Genomic DNA, 20,409 nt, shown 5'->3' with positions numbered 1-20,409 from the left:
CACTATCCACGCCAGGCCCCGACGCCTGACAGAACGCATCCAGACTCAGCGCAGGCCATGGCATCGGCCACGCAACCCTCTCCGGCGGGCAGCGCCGCGGCCGGGCCGCCCGCCGGCCCGGTCCAGGTGATCGACGAAGACAAGCAGTTCAGCCCGGAGGTCGGCCCGTACGTCTCGGCGGCCGGCCTCGGCGAGGCCGGCCTCGGCTATCACCTGATCTCGGTCTTTGGGTCGCAGTCGACCGGCAAGAGCACGCTGCTTAACGCGCTCTTCGGCACGCGCTTCGACGTGATGGACGAGGCCCGGCGCCGGCAGACCACCAAGGGCATCTGGATGGCGCGCGCGGCCGCGGGCGAGCTGCTGGTCATGGACGTCGAGGGCACGGACGGCCGCGAGCGCGGCGAGGACCAGGACTTTGAGCGCAAGGCCGCGCTGTTTGCGCTGGCGACCTCCGAGGTCCTGCTGGTCAACATCTGGGAGCACCAGGTCGGCCTGTACCAGGGCGCCAACATGGGCCTGCTCAAGACCGTGTTCGAGGTCAACGTGAACCTGTTCCACGAGTAAGTGCTGGCCGGGCGCGCTGACCGCAGGGCGACGCACCGGAGCATGCTGCTGTTTGTGATCCGCGACCACATCGGCGTGACGCCGCTGGACGACCTGGCGGCGACGCTGACGGCCGACCTCGAGCGGCTGTGGGAGTCGCTGGCCAAGCCGCCGGCGCTGGACGGCGTGCGCTTCACGGACGCGTTCGACGTGCAGTTCACGGCGCTGCCGCACAAGGTGCTGCAACCGGAGCCGTTTGCGACTGCGGTCAGGGCCCTGCACGCGCGCTTTGTGGACCCGGCGGACGCGGACTACGTCTTCCGGCCGGCGTACCACCGCGGCGTGCCGGCCGACGGCTGGGCGCTGTACGCGCAGAACGTGTGGGCCCAGATCGAGCTCAACAAGGACCTCGACCTGCCGACCCAGCAGGTCCTGGTGGCGCGGTTCCGGTGCGACGAGATCGCGACGCAGGCCTGGGACGAGTTCGACGGCGCGGTGGCGCCGGCCGAGGCGGCGGCGGCGGCGGCGGTGGCGGCCGGCGGCGTGCACGACGGCTTCGGCGCGGCCGCGTCGGCCGCGCGCGCGGCCGCGCTCGACACGTTTGACCGCCTCGCCTCGCGCTACGCGCGCTCGGTCTACGAGCCGCGCCGGGCGGATCTGGCGGCCCGGCTGGACGCGCGCCTCGGCAAGACGCACGCGGCGCAGCTGGCCGCGCTCGCCAAGGCCGCGGCGGCCGGGTTCCGGCGCGACGTGGACGCGGCCACGGGCGGCGCCGTGGGGTCGTACGACTTCAAGGCCGCGCTGGCGGCCGCCGACAAGGCCGCGCGGGCGGCGTTCGGCGCGGGCGCGGCGGCGGTGGCGGTGGCCGGCACGGACGCGCTCTCGGCGGCGGCGGACGAGGCGGCGCTCGGCGCGGCGCTGGAGGAGGCGGCGGCGGGGTTCCGGGACGCGGAGGCGGCTAAACTTTCTGCCCGCGCGGGCCGCCGTTTGGCCGCCGCGCTCGACGACGCGCTCGGCGCCGTCTTCGCCGCCCGGCCGCCGCCGACCGACCTCTGGAAGCAGGTCCGCGCCGTCTTCGACGCGGACGCCGCCGGCGCCGGCGCCGGGCTCGCCAGCCTGGGCCTCGGCCCGGACGCGCTGGCGGCCGCGCAGCGCCGCGCCCGTGCCGGCGCCTGGCACACGCTCCGCGGCCGGCTCGTCGAGCGCACCAAGCCCGACGCGGTCGCGCTCTGGCTCCGCGACGTCTTCGAGGACCGGTTCCGGTACGACGACAAGGGCGTGCCCCGCGTCTGGAAGCCGTCGGACAACATCGAGACCGTGTACGAGTCGGCGCGCGAGGCCACGCTCGCCCTGGTGCCGCTCGTGGCCGTCTACGCCGTCGGCGGCGAGCGCGTCGAGCCGCCGGACGCCGTCGCCGCCGAGCTCGCCCGCGCCGGCGACGACGACGTCGATTTTGCCGTCCTGCTCTCGCCGGCCCAGCAGCTCGACGTCACATCGCGCTTCCGCCGCACGGCCGACGCGCTCTACGTCGACGCCAAGCGGTCCACCATCCAGAGCATCTCCCAGATCCCGCTCTACTTCTACCTGCTGCTGCTCGTCCTCGGCTGGAACGAGTTTATGGCCGTGCTCAAGAGCCCGTTCTACTTCACCTTCCTCGTCCTCGCCGGCGGCCTGGCCTACATCGCCCACCAGCTCAACCTGTGGGGCCCCATCATCACCATCACCGAGACCATGTCGAGCCAGGCGCTGTCGATCGCCAAGGTCCGCCTGCGCGAGGCGCTGGTGACCGAGCCGATCGCGGTCGCGGCCTCGGTGCCGTCGTCGGCGCCGGCCTCGACGCCGGCGTCGCGCACGCCCTCGCGCACGACGTCGGCCGCCACCAGCCCGCTGGCCTCGCCCGACCGCTCGCGCGACATCGAGCTCGACACCCTTGACCACAAGGGCGCTGCGCTCTAGCACACGGACCCTAGGACGCGCGTGTATAGCCTATTGATGTACATACATATCCACGTCTATCCTTAGCCCGCGTTCAGCCGCCGCACGTTTACCCGCGGCAGATCCTAATGCCGCGCGGCCGCACGGCCACGCCCCAGCCTCGCCCGGTGGCTGCCCTCGGCGACTGCGGCCGCATGGTCCGGCCGTGCGGGTCAGCGTGGCCCGTGCATATTCCCGCCGCCGCGCGCTCGCCGGCCCAGGCCGTCCGCGCCGCGCGCTACGAGGCATACAGCCGCATACACTGTGTACCGTCGATTACCCAAATGCAATACAATGCCCATGCTAGTCGCGCAAGTGAAGGCGCAGGTTCTCGTTGTCGAGCGAGAGCGTGGTGGCGCTCGACGTGGACGTCGACGCCTCGTCCACGAAGGACTCGGCGTCGTCCTCGGAGTCGTCCTCGACGACGCCAAAGCCAAAGGCCTTGTCGCCGTACCACATGCGGTAGAACCACAGCTTGCCCTCGCCGTAGTGGATCCACTGGATGAAGATGGTGATGTCAAAGCCGACGGTGCCGGCCGAGCCGAGGATGTACGGCAGCTCCTCGGACAGGAACTGGGCGCGCTCGCTCTGGAAGCCGCCGGCGGTGTCCATGGTGGCGGCCGAGCACAGGATAGACAGCGTGTAGAAGACGTTGCCGAGGAAGGCCGCCACGAAGAGCAGGATCGCCAGCCCGGTCGTCGACTGCCGCTTGTAGTTGCGGTAGATTTGCGGCGCGCGCGACGACAGGTACAGGAACGTGCACAGCCACGCAAACGCGCGCCCGACCGTCTCGGTGTTTTTGAGTGAGAACCACCGCCGGACGCTGTCGAGGTACGACGGGTCCGCTGCCGCGAGCGTGCCGGGGTCCGCGCCGACCAGCGCCACCAGCGCCGACAGCGACAGCAGCACGTTGGCCCGCCGCCGCGGCGAGCCCAGCGTGCGCGACGACGCCGACGACGCCGTGGCCGCCGTGGGCGACAGCAGCACGTAGTGTGTCTGCGGCCGGATCTTGGTGTAATACACGTACTGCGATCCCAGGATCACGTCTATGCAGAGGTAGTACGTTGCCAGCAGCGTCTGGAACGGCAGCTGGTGCGTCAGCAAACAGCCGATCAGGTTTGTGAAGTCGCCCATGAACCACTGGAACAGGAACATCCAGCTCAGGGCTTCGACCGAGTGGTTGCGGTAGTTGGCCACCACCTGCGGCAACTGCGCGCCCAGCCACGCAAACAGCGACAGATACCCGAAGATGTACGACAGCGCGCCGAGCGTGCCGTACATGCAGCTGCCGGTCGACCGCGCAATCCACTCGACCAGGGCCAGGCCGCGCTCGTCCGTGTACGGACAGTGTCCGAGCATGTCGGTCATCTGCGGTCAGCCAGCTTTAAGGATTAGGGACGTGGGGGGAGAGGACGGGCCGGCCGTGCGTCGCCAGAACAGCGCCGTGAGTGATGTGCGCCGAGGGCGGCCACCTCGCGGGGTCGTTCGCCGAGGCCGCAGCATATAGCCGCAGCATATAGCCGCACGAGCCTCCGGCGGCGACTCCGTCGAGGGTAGCTGCCCTGCGGGCAGTTCTGCAGACAGTCGGCGGCTTGTGCCTGCCCGCAGGGCAGCCACCCTCGACGGAGTCGCCGCCGGAGGCTCGCGGGCATATAGCCGCAGCATATAGCCGCACATGCCTCCGGCAACGACTCTGTCAGGGTGGCTGCCCCGCGGGCCGTCACGCAAGCGCAAACTGTCGCCGCGGAACCGTCCGCGCTGTAGTCACTCTTGCCCGGGTCGCCGCTGGGGCTCATCGCATATAGCCGCAGCATACAGCCGCAGCACACAACAGCAGCATACAGCCGCGCGTGCCTCCGGCAGCCCCGTCGGGGGCGCCTCTGCCGGCAGTCCTGCGCATGGTCGCCGTCCGGTCGCCGCGCGTCCTCACGCGCCGTCGCCGGTCTCCGCCCTTCGCCAGACACCCGCCGCTGCCCGCGCGGCGGCGACGCCAGCCACGCCTCGTCCATCCATCCTTACCTTAGCCCGACTGCCTTCTGTGTGTGTCTCGATCAGACCACGCGCATCCAGCGCTCGTCGCTCGTTCTCTGGTCGGCAACAGGACTTCTGAGCGCCTGTGGGTCGAAAGCAAGCGTCGGAGAGCAGGCGACGAGCTCGAGATATCCAGTTATCGAGCGTTTAGGGGCGCCATTGTGGCACAAAATTACAGCGGCGCGACAGGTGTGGCTCCAACAGTCAAATGTCACGAGGGAATATGCCACATCCGGCACGACCGTCCCAGATTGCACAAAGAGTCATCTATCGCGCGGCCGTAGCCGTGCCGCCGAGCGCCCACTAGCGCTAGGGCCTTGACAGCTGGCGGTGGCGGCCGGTGGCGGGCGCGCGCGGGCCGCAGCAGGGCATGAAACTGCATTGCTATCAACACTACTCGGACGCAAACTGCACAATGGCCTTGCCGTGGTTCTTGCCGGCGAGCACGTCGGCCAGGGCCTGGCCGGTGGCCTCGATGCCGACGGTCACGTCCTCGCGGTACGAGACCTCGCCGCTCTTGACCCACGGCGCGACCTTGTCCTGGAACGCGCGGAACTTCTTCGGGTCGGCCATGGCGTCGAGCACGATGAAGCCCTGCACGCGCAGGCTCTTGATCACGATCTGCATCGTGTTCTTGACGCCGTACAGCTCGTTCGGCTTGAGGTTGTACTGCGAGATCATGCCGCAGCAGATGATGCGCCCGCGCTTGTTGGCGTTGACCAGCGCCGCGTCCAGCATCTCGCCGCCGACGTTCTCAAAGTAGCAGTCGATGCCCTTGGGGCAGTACTTGGGCACGGCCTCGGCCGGCGACTCGGTCTTGTAGTTGAACGCGGCGTCGAAGCCGAGCTTCTTGACCGCCGCAACCTTGTCGTCCGAGCCGGCGGAGCCGACGACGTACATGCCCTCGCGCTTGGCCAGCTGGCCGACGAGCTGGCCGACCGCGCCGGACGCGGCCGAGATCAGGATCGTCTCACCAGCCTTCATCTGGCCGTCGATGTCGTACATGGCGTAGTACGCGGTCATGCCGGGCATGCCGAGCACGCCCAGGTAGTTGGTCAGCGGCAGACCGAGCGACCGGTCCAGCGGCTTGAGCGCGAGCGCGGCGATCGTGGCCGCCGGCAGCACAAAGTACTCGGAGAACTCGCACACGGCGACGACGGCGATGTCGCCGACCTTGAAGCCGTCCGCGGCCGACGCCACGACCGACGCGACACCAAAGTTGGACAGCGGCTTGCCGAGATCGAACGCGGGGACGTACGACTTGACCTCGGCCGGCCGCATGCGGCCGCGCATGTACGGGTCGACCGACACGTAGAGTGTCTTGAGCACGAGGCCGCCGGGGGGCGGCGTCAGGCTGACCTCGGACGTGACCACGCCGAGGGAGTCCGCCGTGGGCTTGCGTCAGTGGCGCTCAACGCGCTGCGTACCATTCCATCGGGGATTTTTTGGAAAACAACAGACTTGGACTTGACAGACGACATGATGGGTGGATTAGAGGGTGGCGGTGCCGGGGCGCGGCTTAATATAGCGGCGGTTCCTTGTCTGGGACCTTGTCCGAGCACATGCTCGGACCGGCCTTGCCCACCCTCGTGGTCGCCATGTGCCGATTGGCCGCGGAACTACGAGCTGGCGCCGGTGCTGGGCGGTCTGGCGCCGAGGGCCGAGGGACGGATGAGGATCGGTGCTCGGGATTTGGCGAGGCGATGAGGCGGTGCGGCGCTGGGTACGCGCGCGGACTTGCGCAAGTCCGCGGAAATAAGCGTGAGTGGACGAGCCGCGCGAGCCGGCCGGCGGCCGGGGCAACGCTACGCGAGCCGGCGCAGCAGTGGCCGAGGCAACGAGAGCAGCGGCCGCGGCGGCGAGCGAGGAGAAAATGGGCGAGGGTGGACGGTGGGGGGGGCTGCCGCACGGCGCGCCGCACGGTCCGCGCGATCCGCGCCGCACGGTCCGCGTCGCGCACCACACGCCACAGGATCCACGCGAGTCGCACAAGCCGCACGCAGTCCCGAGCCGCCGCAGCGGTGCCGCAGCCGGCCGCTATGCGGCTCGCGTGATCCCCGCTCAGGCGGGATCCAAGCCTGGCCCTTGGGTCGCCAAGCGCGCTAGTGCGCCTCAATCTCGAGCTAGCCACTCTCGTCCTGCCAGTAGTGACAGCAGTCGCACGTGCGCGTCCGGCGTCGGCAGCCACGGCCACGGCGTCGGCAAGTCCGCCCGGCTCGACTAGCACCGACGCTTGTAAGTCGCCGATTCTCGGTGTTAGAACGATCTGCACTCGGCACCCGACGCGACCGGGCCATTCTTGGCGACGCCGGGATTACCAAGACGCGGGATATGGCTGCTCCGCGCGAGACACAGTGGCTGAGCGGGCGCGATCGACTGCATTTCGCCCGAGACAGCTGCGGGCCTGCGTCGGGCGCAAATCTCCGACGGCCCCATCTGGACGTGGCGCCCAGACCAGGTGTCGTACCCGTGCAGCCTGCAGCTGCAGCGAGCCCCGCTCAGTCCGTGCCCGTGCGATGGCCTGGCGAGTAGCTTGTTGCATCTCGCGCGGGTACGACCGATACCACGGGCGCTCCGTGCTGCACCCGTAACCAGGCCCCTGGGTTCTGGTGAGACCACCGCGCCGCCCTACTGGATCATCCCGCAGCCGATCCGCACCCGGCCACACCCGCGCAGGACCCCTCCCGACGCATCGGTCCCGCGCTGCTGGCCGCTGCCGGCACGTCCACCGCTCCCGGCGCGTGACCGCCGCCGAACGCTGACCGCCGCCGGCCGCGCGGCGGCCCACGCGCTGGACCTGGCTGAACCTTACCGACGGGGAGAAAACTCTAATTCCAAGTTCCTGGCTCCCTAGCGCGCGCTAGTCGCTAGCCCCGACCCCGTTCGATCCTGTTCACGGAATAGGATCTGCTAGGCCCGCATGCGCTCCCTAGCCCGGCCGGATCTGTCGCCGGCCGCAAGCGCGAGCTGTCGCCGCCGCGTGCGCCAGCGCGTGCCAGTAGCGCTGCAGCTGCAGTCGGCGGTTGCGCGGCCGTGTACCATCCTGCTCGAGCCTCAGCCACGGCCAGCCGTGTCGGCCGTGCGTGCCAGCCGTCGTCGCTACCGCCTGCCGCGAGCCACAGACCCTGCGTGCCCGTGGCTTCTGGCTCCGCACACGCGGCCAGCGCCGACCGGCGCCCCAACCGCTGCAGCCGTCCGCCGGCAGCTGCACACATCCGGCCTAGGTCAGCGTCTCCGCTGGCCCCGCCGAGTCGCAAGCCCCGCGCGTGCGGCACCAGCTTCGCGCCAGCGTGTCCCTGTGGTCCGGCCGTGTGCCTCCGTCGGCCTGGTCGCGGCGCTCGGCCGATCTGGTCTTAGGGTCTATCGGCCAGAGCCGGCGCCGCGGCACCGGGCATATGACCGGCGCCAGCCGCCGGGCGCACGGCATCGGTTGAGCAGCTTCGATGGCACCTCGCCCGAGCGGGTTTGGCGGCATCGCGCCGCGGCGCCTGGTTTGTGCGCCCTGTGCACGTTCCGCGTGTTCTGGGGTCTCGGCCGGAGTTAATGCGTTTACGAGGCCCCCCGCGCTCGGACATTTGCCGTAGCCCGATCCACCACCAGGCCTGGACTGCCGTCCGGTGACCATGAGGCCCACTCGGCCTGCAATCTGCCCGCCTAGTCGTGCGCCAGCCTGTTCGGCGCTGCCGTAGCGGTTTCGGGCCAAAGGCCTATCCACCCGCCTGGCGCGCCGCCCGCGCGCCGGCTCGGCTCCGCTGCGGCAGTACCCGTGCGCGTCCGCCCTACTGTCCATCTGCTGCCGCCGTCCGACTGCCGCTTGCGGCTGGCCGCTGCCGCCGCAAGCGGCCAAGTGCCTTATCTGGTCGGCGACCTAGGAGCTCGATGTCCGGTCTAAATCGGTCTGCTATCATCGCGAGCCTGCTGAGCGATTTAACCGCCCGCGCTTGGCTAATCCGGTTGTCCCAGTGGCTCAAGTGTTGCACGGGCGCGGGCGCCCAACCGGCGCGGATGCGAGGGGACCCCGCCAGGTTTGGGTGTATGAGCGCCACACTAACTTCGGAGATTTGTGTGGTGCGCGCGACTCAGCTCTCCCGGATGCCAGCGCCGGCATCTGGCGCCCGCCGGCCGACGATCACTGCTGTCAGAGCGCCGATCGGCGACGCTCTATGGGTATGGCGCAATCGGCCAACTGCGCGGCCAGCCGCTGCCGCGCCACGGCAGCCACCGCCTCGTGGTAGTGGGTGCTTCGCCGCCTCCTGCCGACAGCGCCGACAGACTGCCGACAGCCGACCGGGCATCTGCCGACGTCGTGCGCAGATGCGGCCACTGCGCGCTTGTGCACGCCCAGACGCTGGGGCCGGCCCTCGTACTGCGGAGCCTGCCCGGCGTGCTTTCATAGCATCCGCACTAGTATTTCGCTGGTCGTGCCGGCTCTGCCGAGACTCTGCTGGCGGCGACGCGATGGGGGCATAGCTGCACGTTGCCTGGACGCTTAGTCGAGACATGCGTCCCCGCCAACGCCTGATGATACTGTGCGGAGACGCGTGGATCGTGCACTACGGCAGCGTGGCGGGCTCTGGCGGACGGTGGTACGGAGGGCGGATGGAGGCGACCGTGGCGGGTCCGTTGCGCACCCCGTGGCGGACACGGCCACGGCACACCAGCACCAGCACCAGCCGTGTGCCGTCCGCGGGATGCCGCCTGTGGCGGAGTCGGGGGGCGCCGTCGGCAGCGGCGGCGGCGGCGGCGGCGCCCGCAGACGCGCAACTGGCGTGGCGGCGACCGCGCAGGACCCTTATGATGGCATATTGCGCACCGCCTTACCAGATGCGGCCCTAACGTGCTGCGTGCGACCGGACACGTCGACCGGCACGCGGGCTGCGCCGCGCTAGCGCACAGCAGACGCGGCGCTGGCCAAATCGCGTAACGCATTCTAACGCGGCTCGCTTGCAGAACGGCTGGGACTGTCGGCGGGCTGCAAGGCTGGCGGCCCAGCGTGTGATGCGCGCACGCTGACAGGCGGCCTACGCAGTGGCCGGGGATGCCGACCGGTATCGCCATGGAGCGAACTGAGCGAGCCAGCGGTGGCTCTGCGCTGCGGCTGGCGCGCCCCTGCCTGCGGCGGCTGCAGCTCAGTCAGGAGCGGCTGCGAACCTTGCGCGGACCATGTGATTGGGCTGTGCGCGCTTGCTGCTAGCAGTAGACAGCGCGTGCATGCGTCGTCGGTCGCACATCCGGCAAAGCTGGCGCCGCCGCCAGTGTCGTCAGGACCCGGCGCCGTGCCGCGCGCCGCCCGCGGCGAACGGCGTGGCTGCGGTGTCCCCGGCTGCGGCTAGGCGGGCGTTCTAGCGTGCGGCCCGCGGCACGTAGGTCTGCGGCTAAGGCAGCCGCAGTCGGCCGCCTTGGCCGTACGACGAACGCGGCCGGCGCCACAGCCAGAACGCGTGCACTACGCTGTTGCTAGCAAGGCCACCAACAAACTTTCTCGCTTACACAACTGAGCTAGCCTAGTACGCACTGGCGTGCCCAGTGCTGCGTGTCGCAGACTCTGCGGCGCTGAGTTACACCACCGACACACAATGGTCTATTTGCACGCGCACAACCGTCCAGAAGCCCGCGCCTAGCCGCGACCGTCTCCCCCTTCTCCGCTTGCCCCTCGCGGGCCAGTGCGGGTAGCCCGCAGTGAGTGTGCGCCCGCGTCCGTAGCCGACGCCCGGGGTGGCCGCAGCCACAGTTGCCGGCTACGGCCTCCTTGCAGCAGAACTGCCCTCCGCCGTTGGAGGAACAGCTGCGGTTTCTTGCCCTCTTCCGGCGGACGAGGGTGCAGGAGTCTGCCGCCACCGGCTACCTGCTTTGGTGACCGCCGGCCGCCTATCTGTGCCGGGCCACCAGGCTGCGTTGGCCTGCAGCGGAGGGCTTGAGGCGATACCTTCCGCTGCGGGGGATGCTTCTCCGGCCCGGAGCGATCCGCCGGAAGCGCGATCGCGGGCGGGGAACTTTTCTCCGCTGCCCGGTCCAGGCCTGCAGCCGTCGACGAACGGGTCACGGATATGCCGGGGCCACCGGTGTGCGCCGCCTCACTGTCGCCGCTGCCGGCCCGGCAGGGCACCCGCACGCCCATCTGCTGTCGGACCACGGGCCTGTCGGACCACGCGGAGCGACTCTGCGGGCGCGTGGCCGGCCGCGTCGCGCCGGCGTCGGCAGGCGTGGCGCACGCGCAGCCACGCCACAGCGGGTGCCACCGGCGCCGCCGCTATATAGCCACTACGCTCGGCGTGTGCCACTACGAGCCACTGTGGCCGCGCCAGCCGCTGCGCCAGTGGCGCCCGCACAGAAGCAGCGCCGTGCGGCCTATCTCTGGGCCGCAGTCGCCACATCGAAGCCACTGCTCGACTCGCCCTGGCCCAGCGACCGGAGATCGCTCGCCAGCAGCCCGGCCAAGCGACCCTGGCACCCACGGCCGCGGCGGCCGTTGTCTGTGCGTCCGCGAGCGACCGACAGCCAGCCGGGCTGTTGGCGAGCCCGCGGCCACGGTGATCTGTCAAGCCGCCGAGCACGTGTCGAGCAGACAGGCACCGCCCCGAAACTTTAACCAGGTCGGCGCGGCCGCGGTCGTGGGCAGCGTCGCACGAGCGACTCTCGCGCCGGTTACACGAACTTAGCTGCAGCGAACCTGCAATCTCGTGCGGGCGGCGGACTGGCCTTGTCACTGGACGGCGCGAATTAAACTTTGCACTTTGATTGGGCATGCGCTCGCTGTCGCAGCCGCGGCTCGACGCCGGCCGCTGGCGCCCCCGGCCGGCTGTCGGGACTTCCGCCCGGCGTCGCCGGTAGCCTGTACGCTCACGTCAGCCAACAGGGTGAACTGCTCCCGCCGCTCTTCTAGCGACAGCGCCGCAGACTACTCAGGCGACACTCAGGCGAGAGCCGTGGACGGCGACGTATAATGAAAGTAAATCGTGAATTATCTTTGATCCGTCCTCGCGGGCTTACTGCGACCGGCCTCGCGCGGCCGCTAGATGGCGCACGACGCGGCCAACGCAGCTTCAGGCGCGCACTACAGGTCTGTTACAGAGTCTAGAGCGAGAATAGCAGGAGTAGCGACGGAAGGTGCGCTAGCTGCTACCACGCCATTCCGCTAGCTGCGGCCGGCAAGCGCGCATAGGCTGGAGCTAGACTGTTCGCGGAGGCACAGGCTGGCATCGTACTGGTCGGGTCCTGCCGCTGGCGCCGGCACGCACGCCGCGATGGCTACCGCACCGACCGGCAGGCGGGCCGGCGCGCAGGCACGTCCGGTGTCCGGCGAGTGCTGCGCCGCGCGCAGGGCCCTGCCGCCGACGGCTTAAGCCTTGCGGGCTGGCGCAGGGCCGCCGGGAGGGTGCGGCGCAGACTTGAGGGGGGAGGGGGCCATAGGCGGCGCAGCGACCGGGCCCGGCCGGACCACGGCCAACGGGCGAGGGCCAATTGTCGTCCGGCACGGCGGTCGGCCGGCACTTGGCCGTGCTTTACAAGAGCCGTACGCCGACGGTTTCGCCGGCCGGGCCTAATGACGGCATCTGCTACGGCCACCAGTGGTCGCACCGGCGCCGCACCCTCCGCGGCGCCTGGCTCCAGCCAGGTGCCGGCTTGGCCGGTGCCACTTGTCGTCAGACCACGCAAGCGTCCGCATCCGCTAACACTCTCGGTTGGCGGCTGCCGCGCGAGGGCACGGCCGGCCAAGGCGCCGTCTCTGGGCCGACCGCTACGGCGGCCGCTACTGCGGCCAACCGTTTCCAAACCAGGCATTTGTTTGCGACAGTGCGACCCGACGGCAGAGAGCGACAGCCGGCGACTGCGAGTGGCCGCTGGCGGCCAGAGTCGCGCACCCGGTCGGGCGGGCGGGTGATCCAAGCCTACGGGTGCGACCCAGAGCTTCGGATCGCGCACCCCTTCCACCGGCTTCCAGCCGCGTCAATGGGTGCCCCTGTCAGCCGCAGCCTGCGCGGCCAGCCGTCGTCCAGGCCGACTATCGACGGACAGAGTGGGCGGCCGCCTGTGCCGTTCGTCTGTCCCGGCCAGCGTGTTGGTGTGCTCGTGGTCGGTCGCGGACATTGCCTGCCAATGTGTAGGCGCTGGGGCCGTTGTCCGCTGCGCTGCCCACTGCCCCCGCCGCGCGCCTGCGTGTTCTGTGTACGCGCTCGCAGATGTTTGTCTCGCAGAAACATACTAGCCCGAGGCGGGCTGGTGCGCATGTTAGAGTTGCTAGTAATAAGGTTTGCGCCCTAATTTAGCTTTCCCAGACGCAATACACAGGCGGCGCCGGCTGTCGGTACTGGTATTATGTGTCCGTATCGAGGTACTATCGGGTACCATAACTTGTACTGCTGATCTCTGTGTATGAAACATGCTTTTGTGAGGCATTCTGCATGCTTCATTACGCTAGCGTGCGGTACCCGGAGCGTACCCATGTCGTAGTTATCAAACATCTGTGCATGCATGGTGTTTGGTACACTCGGTAATATTCTGCCCGCGTCTGTATCTGCGGCCTACACGACGGCTAGCTTCAGCACTCGCGGTCGTATATTATCTCGTTTGTCCGTACCAAGATGGACACAGGCGGTACACACGTCTCGACAATCGTCTGGTTTATAAATATATGCGTTGATGGTGTCTACCAAGCAGGGCACCACGCAGGACGACGGCAGCAGCTAGACAGACAAGCAGCGCGCCGCAGGACGAACCATTGCCGGCACCCAGCAGGGACCAGACCAGATCGGCCGCTTCCGCACAGAGATCAAAGGCACGGAGGCGTCGGAGCGACCGCGCGCGAGATCGGCCGCGAGAGAGGTGTAAACACCGGCACTACCAAAAAGTACAATGAAGGCGGCCGCGGGTTGCGGGGGGGTTTGAACTTCGGACCAGACGCGAGGACGGTGTCGTGACTAGAGCTGAGCGCAGACCAGGCACTTCGAGAGCCCACGAAACCACCGGGACCCGCCAATTGCGCAGTCAACCACGCGCCGCCGCCCCTGCGCGATTGCACCACCGATAGGCGGCTGCGACGTCGGCACTTGGGCGAAATCCGATCCGCGTGTACGCACAGACAGCGCTCCACGGCACGTGCACGTAGCTGACGCAGAGTGAGTGGTTTTTGAGTGCGGCGCGGCAGGAGGTACAATCAGGCCATCGACGGGCCGCGGTTCTTGCGCTACGTTCCCCGGCCACCGCGCACGTCGGCACAGCAGCTGCTGACAATTTCAGGACCCGTACGCCCTCAATTCGCCCGGGTCGAGCCGCGTCAGAGTCTCGCATCAATCGGCTGTCTCTGCGGCTACGCCAGGAACCAGCCGGCCAGGGCTTGCACTAGACATGGAGATCATAAACCCGCCTTACAGCTCGGTGAACTACAATTACATCGACAACAACGACATCATCGCGGCACAGCAACAAACACTACTGTGTCCGCCACCGCCGCCGCCGTCAGCGCAAACGACATTTAAGCTTCAGGTGATCCAGCAGCCGGTGCACGCACGAGCGTCTGGATGGGGAACACGAGGCAAGTAGCGCGGGCGCCATTCATTACGCGACCGCGGCGCTAACCGACACAGCCGACACGCGTCGACCCGTCGACCCACCACCGGTGATCGACCTTCATGTTTTCCGCGGTGACCAGGACGTGTAAGTTGGGGCGCGCAGCTACTTTCGCGGGCGAGCCAGACTGACGGGAAGGACTATACAATGCCAGAACATGTTTATCTTGCAGGCCACGCTACACGCGGCGACGGGCAAGGGCACGGGGTACCGCGACTACAGCTCGCCGCCGCAGACGTCGAACCTGATCGGATCGACGGTAGCGTCTGTGAACTTTATGAAGCACCCGCCGCCGGGCCGCGCCTACTTTCTCTTCCAGGATCTGTCAATCCGCCAGGAGGGCCACTACCGACTGATATTCACGCTGTTTGAGATCTGCTCGAACGAGGGCGTGGCCGTGTGCCGCGCGCAGGTGTCGTCGGACGCCATGACTGTATATTCTCCCAAAAAGTTCCCCGGATTGGACATCTCGAGTGCGCTTATGCGCGAGATCGCGTCGCAGGGCGGCAAGGTACGCATCCGACGCGAGGCGCGCATGCGCAACCGACGCAACTCGGTGATCGGCAAGAGCAGCACCCCTTCGGCGTCGTCATCGGCGGGGTCGTCGGCATCGACTGCGTTCTCAGCGTCGTCGTTTTCGTCGGCGGCGACCTCGGTCGCGTCGGAGGAGCGTGCGGGCGTGACGCGGTCCAAGAGCGACGGCTACATCTCCCACAGCAGTGGCGGCGGCCCAGGCTCGGGCGGTGGCGCCAACAGCAGCGGCGGCGGCTCGGCAGGTCCGGGCGGCGGCCCGGGCGGGGCCGCTGCCGACGGCGCAGGTGGCTCGGCCAATGGTGCTGGCTACGGCTCGGAGATGATCTCGCCGGCCGAGCCCGAGGGCGCTGGAAGCAATATGCAGCCCGGCTCCGGTCTCTTGAGTCGGGCCAGCAGCTACTCGGATTACTCGCGATATCAGCAGCCCGGCGGATCGGCAGCGGCGGGCATGGCAGCCTCATCCGTGTCGTCGACACCGTCGGGCACGGGCAGCACAACGCCCAACACGTCCGCGGCTACGACAACTAGCAACCCGAACTCGGCACAGACGATGCCGTCGGGCGTGATGGGCCAGATGGCATGGTCTTCCAGCGAGGGCCAGATGTACCCGATGCACCCACTCGGCGCGCACGGCGGCAATGGCGCGGGCGGCGAGCAAGCGGGAGAGGCCGTCGGCGGCACGCGACACGGCGATGACGGGCAGTACTACGTGGAACACTCGCGATCGGTAAGAAGCTCCGGTGGAGGCCCGGACGGCACACACGGCGGGCCTGCGGCGGGCGTGGCGTTCTACGGCGGCAGCGGGTACGAGTACCGGCCGAGCCAAGAGCCGCCGCCGCCGCCGCAGCCGCCGCCGCAGCTGCCGCCCCATGGCGGAGCCGGGCCGACCGCGTACCCGGCAGAGCCCGCACGTCCGATGCAGTATACTCATGAGCAGCAGCACCACGGCCAGGCGCCGGGCGGGCCGCCGACACAGACGCACCACGGACACGGACCGACGCACGGGCAGCACGCCCCCCAGCACGGGCAGTACCGCGCGCACGGCGCGTTTGGCGGCAGTGGCACGTCGTTCAAGGACGGCAACGGCGACGTGGCCATGGCGGACGAGCCCATGGAGATGGCCGACTCGATGCGACCGCACCGGTCGATGAGCATGCCCGAGGGCGGCTTCCAGAACATGGCGCTGAACGAAGGTGGGTGCGGCGGGCGCTGGCGGCCAGGGTCTAACGCGGTCGGAGCAGTGTCGTCCTCCTCCTCGGGCTTTCCGGGACCGATGCAGCCGTCGCTGCCGGTGAGCGGCCGGGGCGGCCCTGGGCCCATGTACGGCGGCAGCTTTGAGATGGGCATGGGCGGGGCGCCGGCGCCACCGGCGGACTACGGCGCGGGCCAGGGCGACCTGCATGTGCAGTACAACTACTACGGGCGGTACGGCGTGCAGCCGCAGGCCGGCCAGTCGCCGGGGTACGGACACGCGCAGCCGCCGCCGGCGCAGGCGCAGGTGCCGGCCGCGCAGGGGTACCACGGCATGGCCGCGCCGCCGCTGGAGCCGGCCGCACAGACTCATCCGCTGGCGCTGCCGGCGGGCGGGCAGTACCCGCTGCCGATGGTGGCGAGCGGGCCGCCGCCGGCGGGCCACGGGCCGGCGCACGGGCACGGACACGGCCCGCAAGCCGCGCACGCGCCGGGCCAGCCGATGCTGTACGGCAACTACGAATACGACGACGGCTACGAGGGCTAACGACCGCGCGGCGGTCCTGTACTATATTGTCAATTGCTGGCTGGCATCTAACCTAGCGGGCACGCGCCGGCGCACCTGGGCCGCGCGCCCGGCCGAGACGGTCTTGCTAGCACGCGGCCGGCGCCGTGCCCGCCTGTGCATTATTGGCTTTGGTGTATGTGTAAACAATCTATTTGACGGCTGCGCCTTGCGGCGGAGAGTATGGCGCGGACCCAGGTCCGGCCGGGCTCTGCCGGGCTCCGGCAGAGGCTGGGTAGGGACGGGCGCGACGTCAGCCGCGCTCGCGGCGGCCGCGGCGGCCGATAGCACGTCGCGCGGCCGGGCCTAGCGCTTCGGCGTGGCACCCGCCAGATCCGCTAGCGCCTGCGCCTGTCTAGCGCGAACCCTCGCAGTGGCGCTGCCAGATTAAACCTTATGCATAGGCTCCGCACGCGCGTCACTAGTGGCTCGCTAGCCCGGCGCTACGGCGCTGTCGGCCCCCCTAATTCCGTCATGCCTGCGCTAGCGCACCTCAACAGTGGAACGCTAGCCGGACCGCGCCGCCGAGCCGGCGACTCGCGGCCGCGTCGCGGCCCCACTGCGTCGCTCTCGCGCCAGTGCCGCGGGTTTTCGCCAAAGTGCAGGTACCGCTAACGCGCGCCGGGCTGCTGGCCCGCTCGCCCGATATGCGCGTCGCATGGCTAGCAGCCGCGCCGCTGCACCCGTTCTCGGCGATGCCCGCGCCAGCCCTCGCAGCGCCGGCGCGAGGGACGCCGCAGCGACGACGCGGCGCGGCCAGGGGCCGCCGGGCGGACGCACGCGATAGCACGGCTGCGAGATAGCCGCTGGCCGCGGCAAAGCGCGCCGGGCTCTGCCGGGCTCTGGTCAAAGGCCGCCGGGCGCGCCGCACCGCGCGCGGCGTGGCGCTGCGCTCCGAGTCGCCCAGTTGATCTTAGCCCCGGCTAGCGCGGCACGGTCGCCACAGCGCCGCACGGAGTGCGGCGGTGCGAGCCGCACGCCGTGCGGCGCTTCCGGCGGCGCGCTTCCGGTGGAAGCGCACGTGACCTCATCGCACGTGACGATCGCCGGGACGGCCCGGAGCGGCGGTACGTATCCGTCCCGCCTCCGCCCGCTTGCGCCCCAACCGTCCCCCCGCGCGGCTCCCCAGATCAGATCATCCTGTGGTCGGCGACTGGGAGAACGCCGAATGGTATAAAGCACTCACGGCCGAACAAATCGCAGCACCACACTCCACCATGGACACCAAGCCGCAGTCAAACAAGCTTAACGACCATCTGACGTACATCTCCCAGCGGTCGCTGCCGCTCGGTGCCGCCGGCCTCGGCCTCGGCTACTTTGTCAACCGCGCGCTCGTGCGCAAGATGCCCAAGTTCTTTGGCGCGTCCACCGGCGTCCAGACCATGACGATCGCGTCGTTCGGCATCGCCTTCCTGGCCACGTCGGCCGAGATCGCCTCGCGCAAGTACGAGCTCGCCGAGATGGACGCCGCCACCGGCTACCGGCGCAACCGGGTGGCGCTGCCGTCCACGCCGGTCGACCGTTTCGTCGACATGCTCAAGGAGTACAAGTTCACGGCGATCACGGCGGCGTGGGCCGGCGCCATGGGCGTCTCGGGCTGGTACGTCTCGCGCGACAAGTACATGAACTTCCAGCAGAAGCTGGTGCAGGCGCGCATGTACGCCCAGGGCTTCACGATCCTGCTGATCCTCGGCGTGGCCGGCGTGTCGATGCTCGAGGGCGACGCGCCCAAGCTCACCGAGGCGGAGCAGCGCCGGTACAACGAGGCCCAGATCGAGGAGGCCATGGCCCAGTCCGTGCGCGAGGACCCGGCCAAGCTGGCGGCTGAGTACCGGCTGAAGCACGGCCGCTAGCGAGCTAGCATGTACATAGTCAACTACTTCTTCTTTTTGCTCGTGGCGTCGGTCTCGTCGATCCACGCGGGCCGGACGCCGTGCCGGCCGAGCACGCGCACGACGGCCTTGGCCTGCGGGCCCTGCACGACGACCTCGTGCAGCTTGGACGACGGCGTGACCTTGCCGACCGTGGTCGAGCTGGCGCACTCGACCCGCAGCTCCTCGGCGAGCTCGGCCGGGTCGAGCTTGAACGCCTCGAGCCCGGACACGCGCGTGACCTTGTGGCCCTGCTTGAGCGCGACGGCGACCTGCACGTGCGGCAGCGGCCCGCGCGCGGCCCGGACCGCGGCCGCGTCCTCGTGCCCGCGCACGATCTTGTGCATGGGCTGGCACGCCTCGCGGAACCGCTCGACGAGCTGGTCGCGCGGCACGGACGCGCGGCCGGTCGCGGTCGCCGAGAGCAGGTGCGCCAGCACCGGATCGAGCCGCACGTTGCGGGGGTTGTCGGCCTCGACGAGGCCCTCGGCCTCGAAGTAGCGCGTCAGGACATCCCGCAGCTCGGCCCCTGAGTACAGCGCGCGCGGGTCCTCGCCGACGGCCGAAAACACCGGCCCGGCCTTGTCCCGCGGCTGGAACAGCTCCGAGACCTGCAGGCCCAGCGCGGCGGCCCCCGCCGCGGTCTCGGCCGGCCCGCCGGCCGTGCGCGGCTTGGGCGGCCGGTACACGCGGAACTCGGCAAAGGCGGGGTGGGCCCGGGCGGTCATGGCCGTGACCAGGACGTCGCCGGCCTTGTCTTTGAGCCGCACGAGGCCCTCGCGCTCCATCGCCTTCAGGAACTTGCCCGCCTTCTTCCACGACGTCTTCTTGAGCTGCACGGCCGGGTGCGTCGACGGCAGCCGCGGCAGGATGTAGGCCGAGATCAGCGACGACGACGTGATGGGCAGCGTGATGTCGCCGTTGAGGCCCGAGTCGGTGTTGTGGATGGTCAGCAGCAGGGCGCGACGGAAGCACTCGTCGATGTCGTCGGTGGAGGGCTCGTCGGCGGCGGGCTCGTCGGCGGCGTCGGTCGAGACGTCGGCGGACGCGGCCGCCGAGACGTCGGCGGACACGGCCGCCGGCACGCTCGCCGAGACGCTCGCGGCGGTCGCCGCCGCGGCGTCCGCCGCCGCGTCTGCCACGCTCAGCTCGGCCAGCGCCTCGGCCGGCACCGGGTCCCCCGTCGCCGCCGCCGGCCGCGACACGTCCAGCGTCGCCGGCACCACCAGCCGCGTGTTGCCGCCGGCCATCTCCCACAGCTCGTCGCCGACCGAGTGCACCGTAAACGCGGCCTTGCCGTGCGTGCCCACCGTCCGCGTCACGCCCTTGAGGTCCATGTCCAGCACGCCCACGGCCAGCGGCACCGAGCGCGCGGACTCGGCCGCAATGGCGACCACGCGGCCGCGCACGGCCTCGGGCGCAAACGGCGGAATCAGCCCCGGCAGCATCAGATCTGGGTCAGCGCGCCCGGCCGCCACGCACCTGCGCCGTTCTGCAGCTTCTCAATCACCGGCGTCCATGTCAGCACGATCGGCACCAGGAACGGGCACTTCCAGAGGGTGAACACTGGGTCAGCAGCGTCGGCAGCGCACGCACCTGTCGGCACCAACCGCACGTCGTCGATCTTGATCCACAGCGGGGTCTTGCCGTCCTCGGCCACGTACAGCACGCCGTGGTCCTTGGTGGTGGTGACGAACTTGCTGGAGCGGATGGTCTCTGGCACGAGCCGCGCCTTGAGCGCCGGCGTGGCCTCGGCGTCGCTGATGCCGAACTCGTCGAGAATGTAGGCCAGCATCCGCCGGCGGTCGGACGACCGCACGGGCGCAAACGATTTGAGCTGGCGTCAGTGCCGCTGGGGATGGACTCACGTTGGGCTTCTTGCGAAACATGATCGGCTGGAGGACGCGGCGTGCGGTCGCGGTGCCTGTAGCGGGCTAGGGCCGGGGCGGATATAGTGCCAGACCGCGCAAGATTTTCCGGAAGAGTTCGATATAGTGTAACGGTCAGCACGGTCCGCTTTCACCGGGCAAATCCGGGTTCGATTCCCGGTATCGAAGTTTTTATTCGGCGCTACGGCGGGCGTACTTTTTTCCGCTGGCCGCACTCCGGACGCGGGGCGCACGGCCGCTGTGG

General features: G+C 69.4%; 8 protein-coding genes and 1 non-coding gene across 9 annotated transcripts; 5 read left to right on the top strand and 4 right to left on the bottom strand.

Moving 5' to 3' along the window:
* Positions 1 to 57: 57 nt before the first annotated feature.
* On the top strand, positions 58 to 2,721 carry V1510DRAFT_436170 (RHD3/Sey1; the record flags this gene model as incomplete). The annotated part of the gene is made up of 2 exons (XM_066935559.1): positions 58 to 560; positions 591 to 2,721. 2 exons carry the CDS (start codon positions 58 to 60, stop codon positions 2,497 to 2,499), a joined length of 2,412 nt encoding a protein of 803 aa, XP_066791406.1. The 3' UTR covers positions 2,500 to 2,721.
* A 1-nt stretch (position 2,722) lies between these two features.
* V1510DRAFT_164832 (PQ loop repeat-domain-containing protein) lies at positions 2,723 to 4,102 on the bottom strand. Its single transcript, XM_066930375.1, has one exon. The coding sequence runs from the start codon at positions 3,883 to 3,885 to the stop codon at positions 2,821 to 2,823; it is 1,065 nt and encodes a 354-aa protein (XP_066791405.1). The 5' UTR covers positions 3,886 to 4,102; the 3' UTR covers positions 2,723 to 2,820.
* Positions 4,103 to 4,845: 743 nt separating this feature from the next.
* On the bottom strand, positions 4,846 to 6,033 carry V1510DRAFT_388450 (uncharacterized protein). The gene is made up of 2 exons (XM_066931716.1): positions 5,976 to 6,033; positions 4,846 to 5,943 (listed from the first exon to the last, which is right to left on the bottom strand). Exons 1-2 carry the CDS (start codon positions 6,027 to 6,029, stop codon positions 4,942 to 4,944), a joined length of 1,056 nt encoding a protein of 351 aa, XP_066791404.1. The 5' UTR covers positions 6,030 to 6,033; the 3' UTR covers positions 4,846 to 4,941.
* Positions 6,034 to 10,148: 4,115 nt separating this feature from the next.
* On the bottom strand, positions 10,149 to 11,403 carry V1510DRAFT_409915 (uncharacterized protein). Its single transcript, XM_066932636.1, has one exon. The coding sequence runs from the start codon at positions 11,292 to 11,294 to the stop codon at positions 10,623 to 10,625; it is 672 nt and encodes a 223-aa protein (XP_066791403.1). The 5' UTR covers positions 11,295 to 11,403; the 3' UTR covers positions 10,149 to 10,622.
* A 2,737-nt stretch (positions 11,404 to 14,140) lies between these two features.
* On the top strand, positions 14,141 to 14,650 carry V1510DRAFT_347478 (velvet factor; the record flags this gene model as incomplete). Its single annotated transcript, XM_066930829.1, has 2 exons — positions 14,141 to 14,202; positions 14,242 to 14,650. Coding segments are annotated over 2 exons (471 nt in total), but the record flags the coding sequence as incomplete, so codon positions are not given.
* A 204-nt stretch (positions 14,651 to 14,854) lies between these two features.
* On the top strand, positions 14,855 to 16,646 carry V1510DRAFT_409904 (uncharacterized protein). The gene has a single exon (XM_066932635.1). It carries the CDS (start codon positions 14,969 to 14,971, stop codon positions 16,385 to 16,387), a length of 1,419 nt encoding a protein of 472 aa, XP_066791401.1. The 5' UTR covers positions 14,855 to 14,968; the 3' UTR covers positions 16,388 to 16,646.
* A 794-nt stretch (positions 16,647 to 17,440) lies between these two features.
* Positions 17,441 to 18,543, top strand: V1510DRAFT_409903 (uncharacterized protein). Its single transcript, XM_066932634.1, has one exon. It carries the CDS (start codon positions 17,623 to 17,625, stop codon positions 18,256 to 18,258), a length of 636 nt encoding a protein of 211 aa, XP_066791400.1. The 5' UTR covers positions 17,441 to 17,622; the 3' UTR covers positions 18,259 to 18,543.
* Positions 18,282 to 20,386, bottom strand: V1510DRAFT_436142 (uncharacterized protein; the record flags this gene model as incomplete). Its single annotated transcript, XM_066935558.1, has 4 exons — positions 20,145 to 20,386; positions 19,873 to 20,113; positions 19,759 to 19,842; positions 18,282 to 19,729 (listed from the first exon to the last, which is right to left on the bottom strand). Exons 1-4 carry the CDS (start codon positions 20,163 to 20,165, stop codon positions 18,282 to 18,284), a joined length of 1,794 nt encoding a protein of 597 aa, XP_066791399.1. The 5' UTR covers positions 20,166 to 20,386.
* V1510DRAFT_t5 lies at positions 20,262 to 20,333 on the top strand. Its single transcript has one exon. It is a non-coding gene; the product is annotated as a tRNA-Glu (tRNA).
* Positions 20,387 to 20,409: the final 23 nt, after the last annotated feature.

Source organism: Dipodascopsis tothii (assembly GCF_038497935.1).
Source record: "Dipodascopsis tothii strain CBS 759.85 unplaced genomic scaffold V1510scaffold_2, whole genome shotgun sequence".
Taxonomy (NCBI): Eukaryota; Fungi; Ascomycota; class Lipomycetes; order Lipomycetales; family Lipomycetaceae; genus Neoaidaea; species Neoaidaea tothii.
Note: the sequence above shows the minus strand (reverse complement) of the source record. Positions and strands in the feature narration are given on the sequence as shown.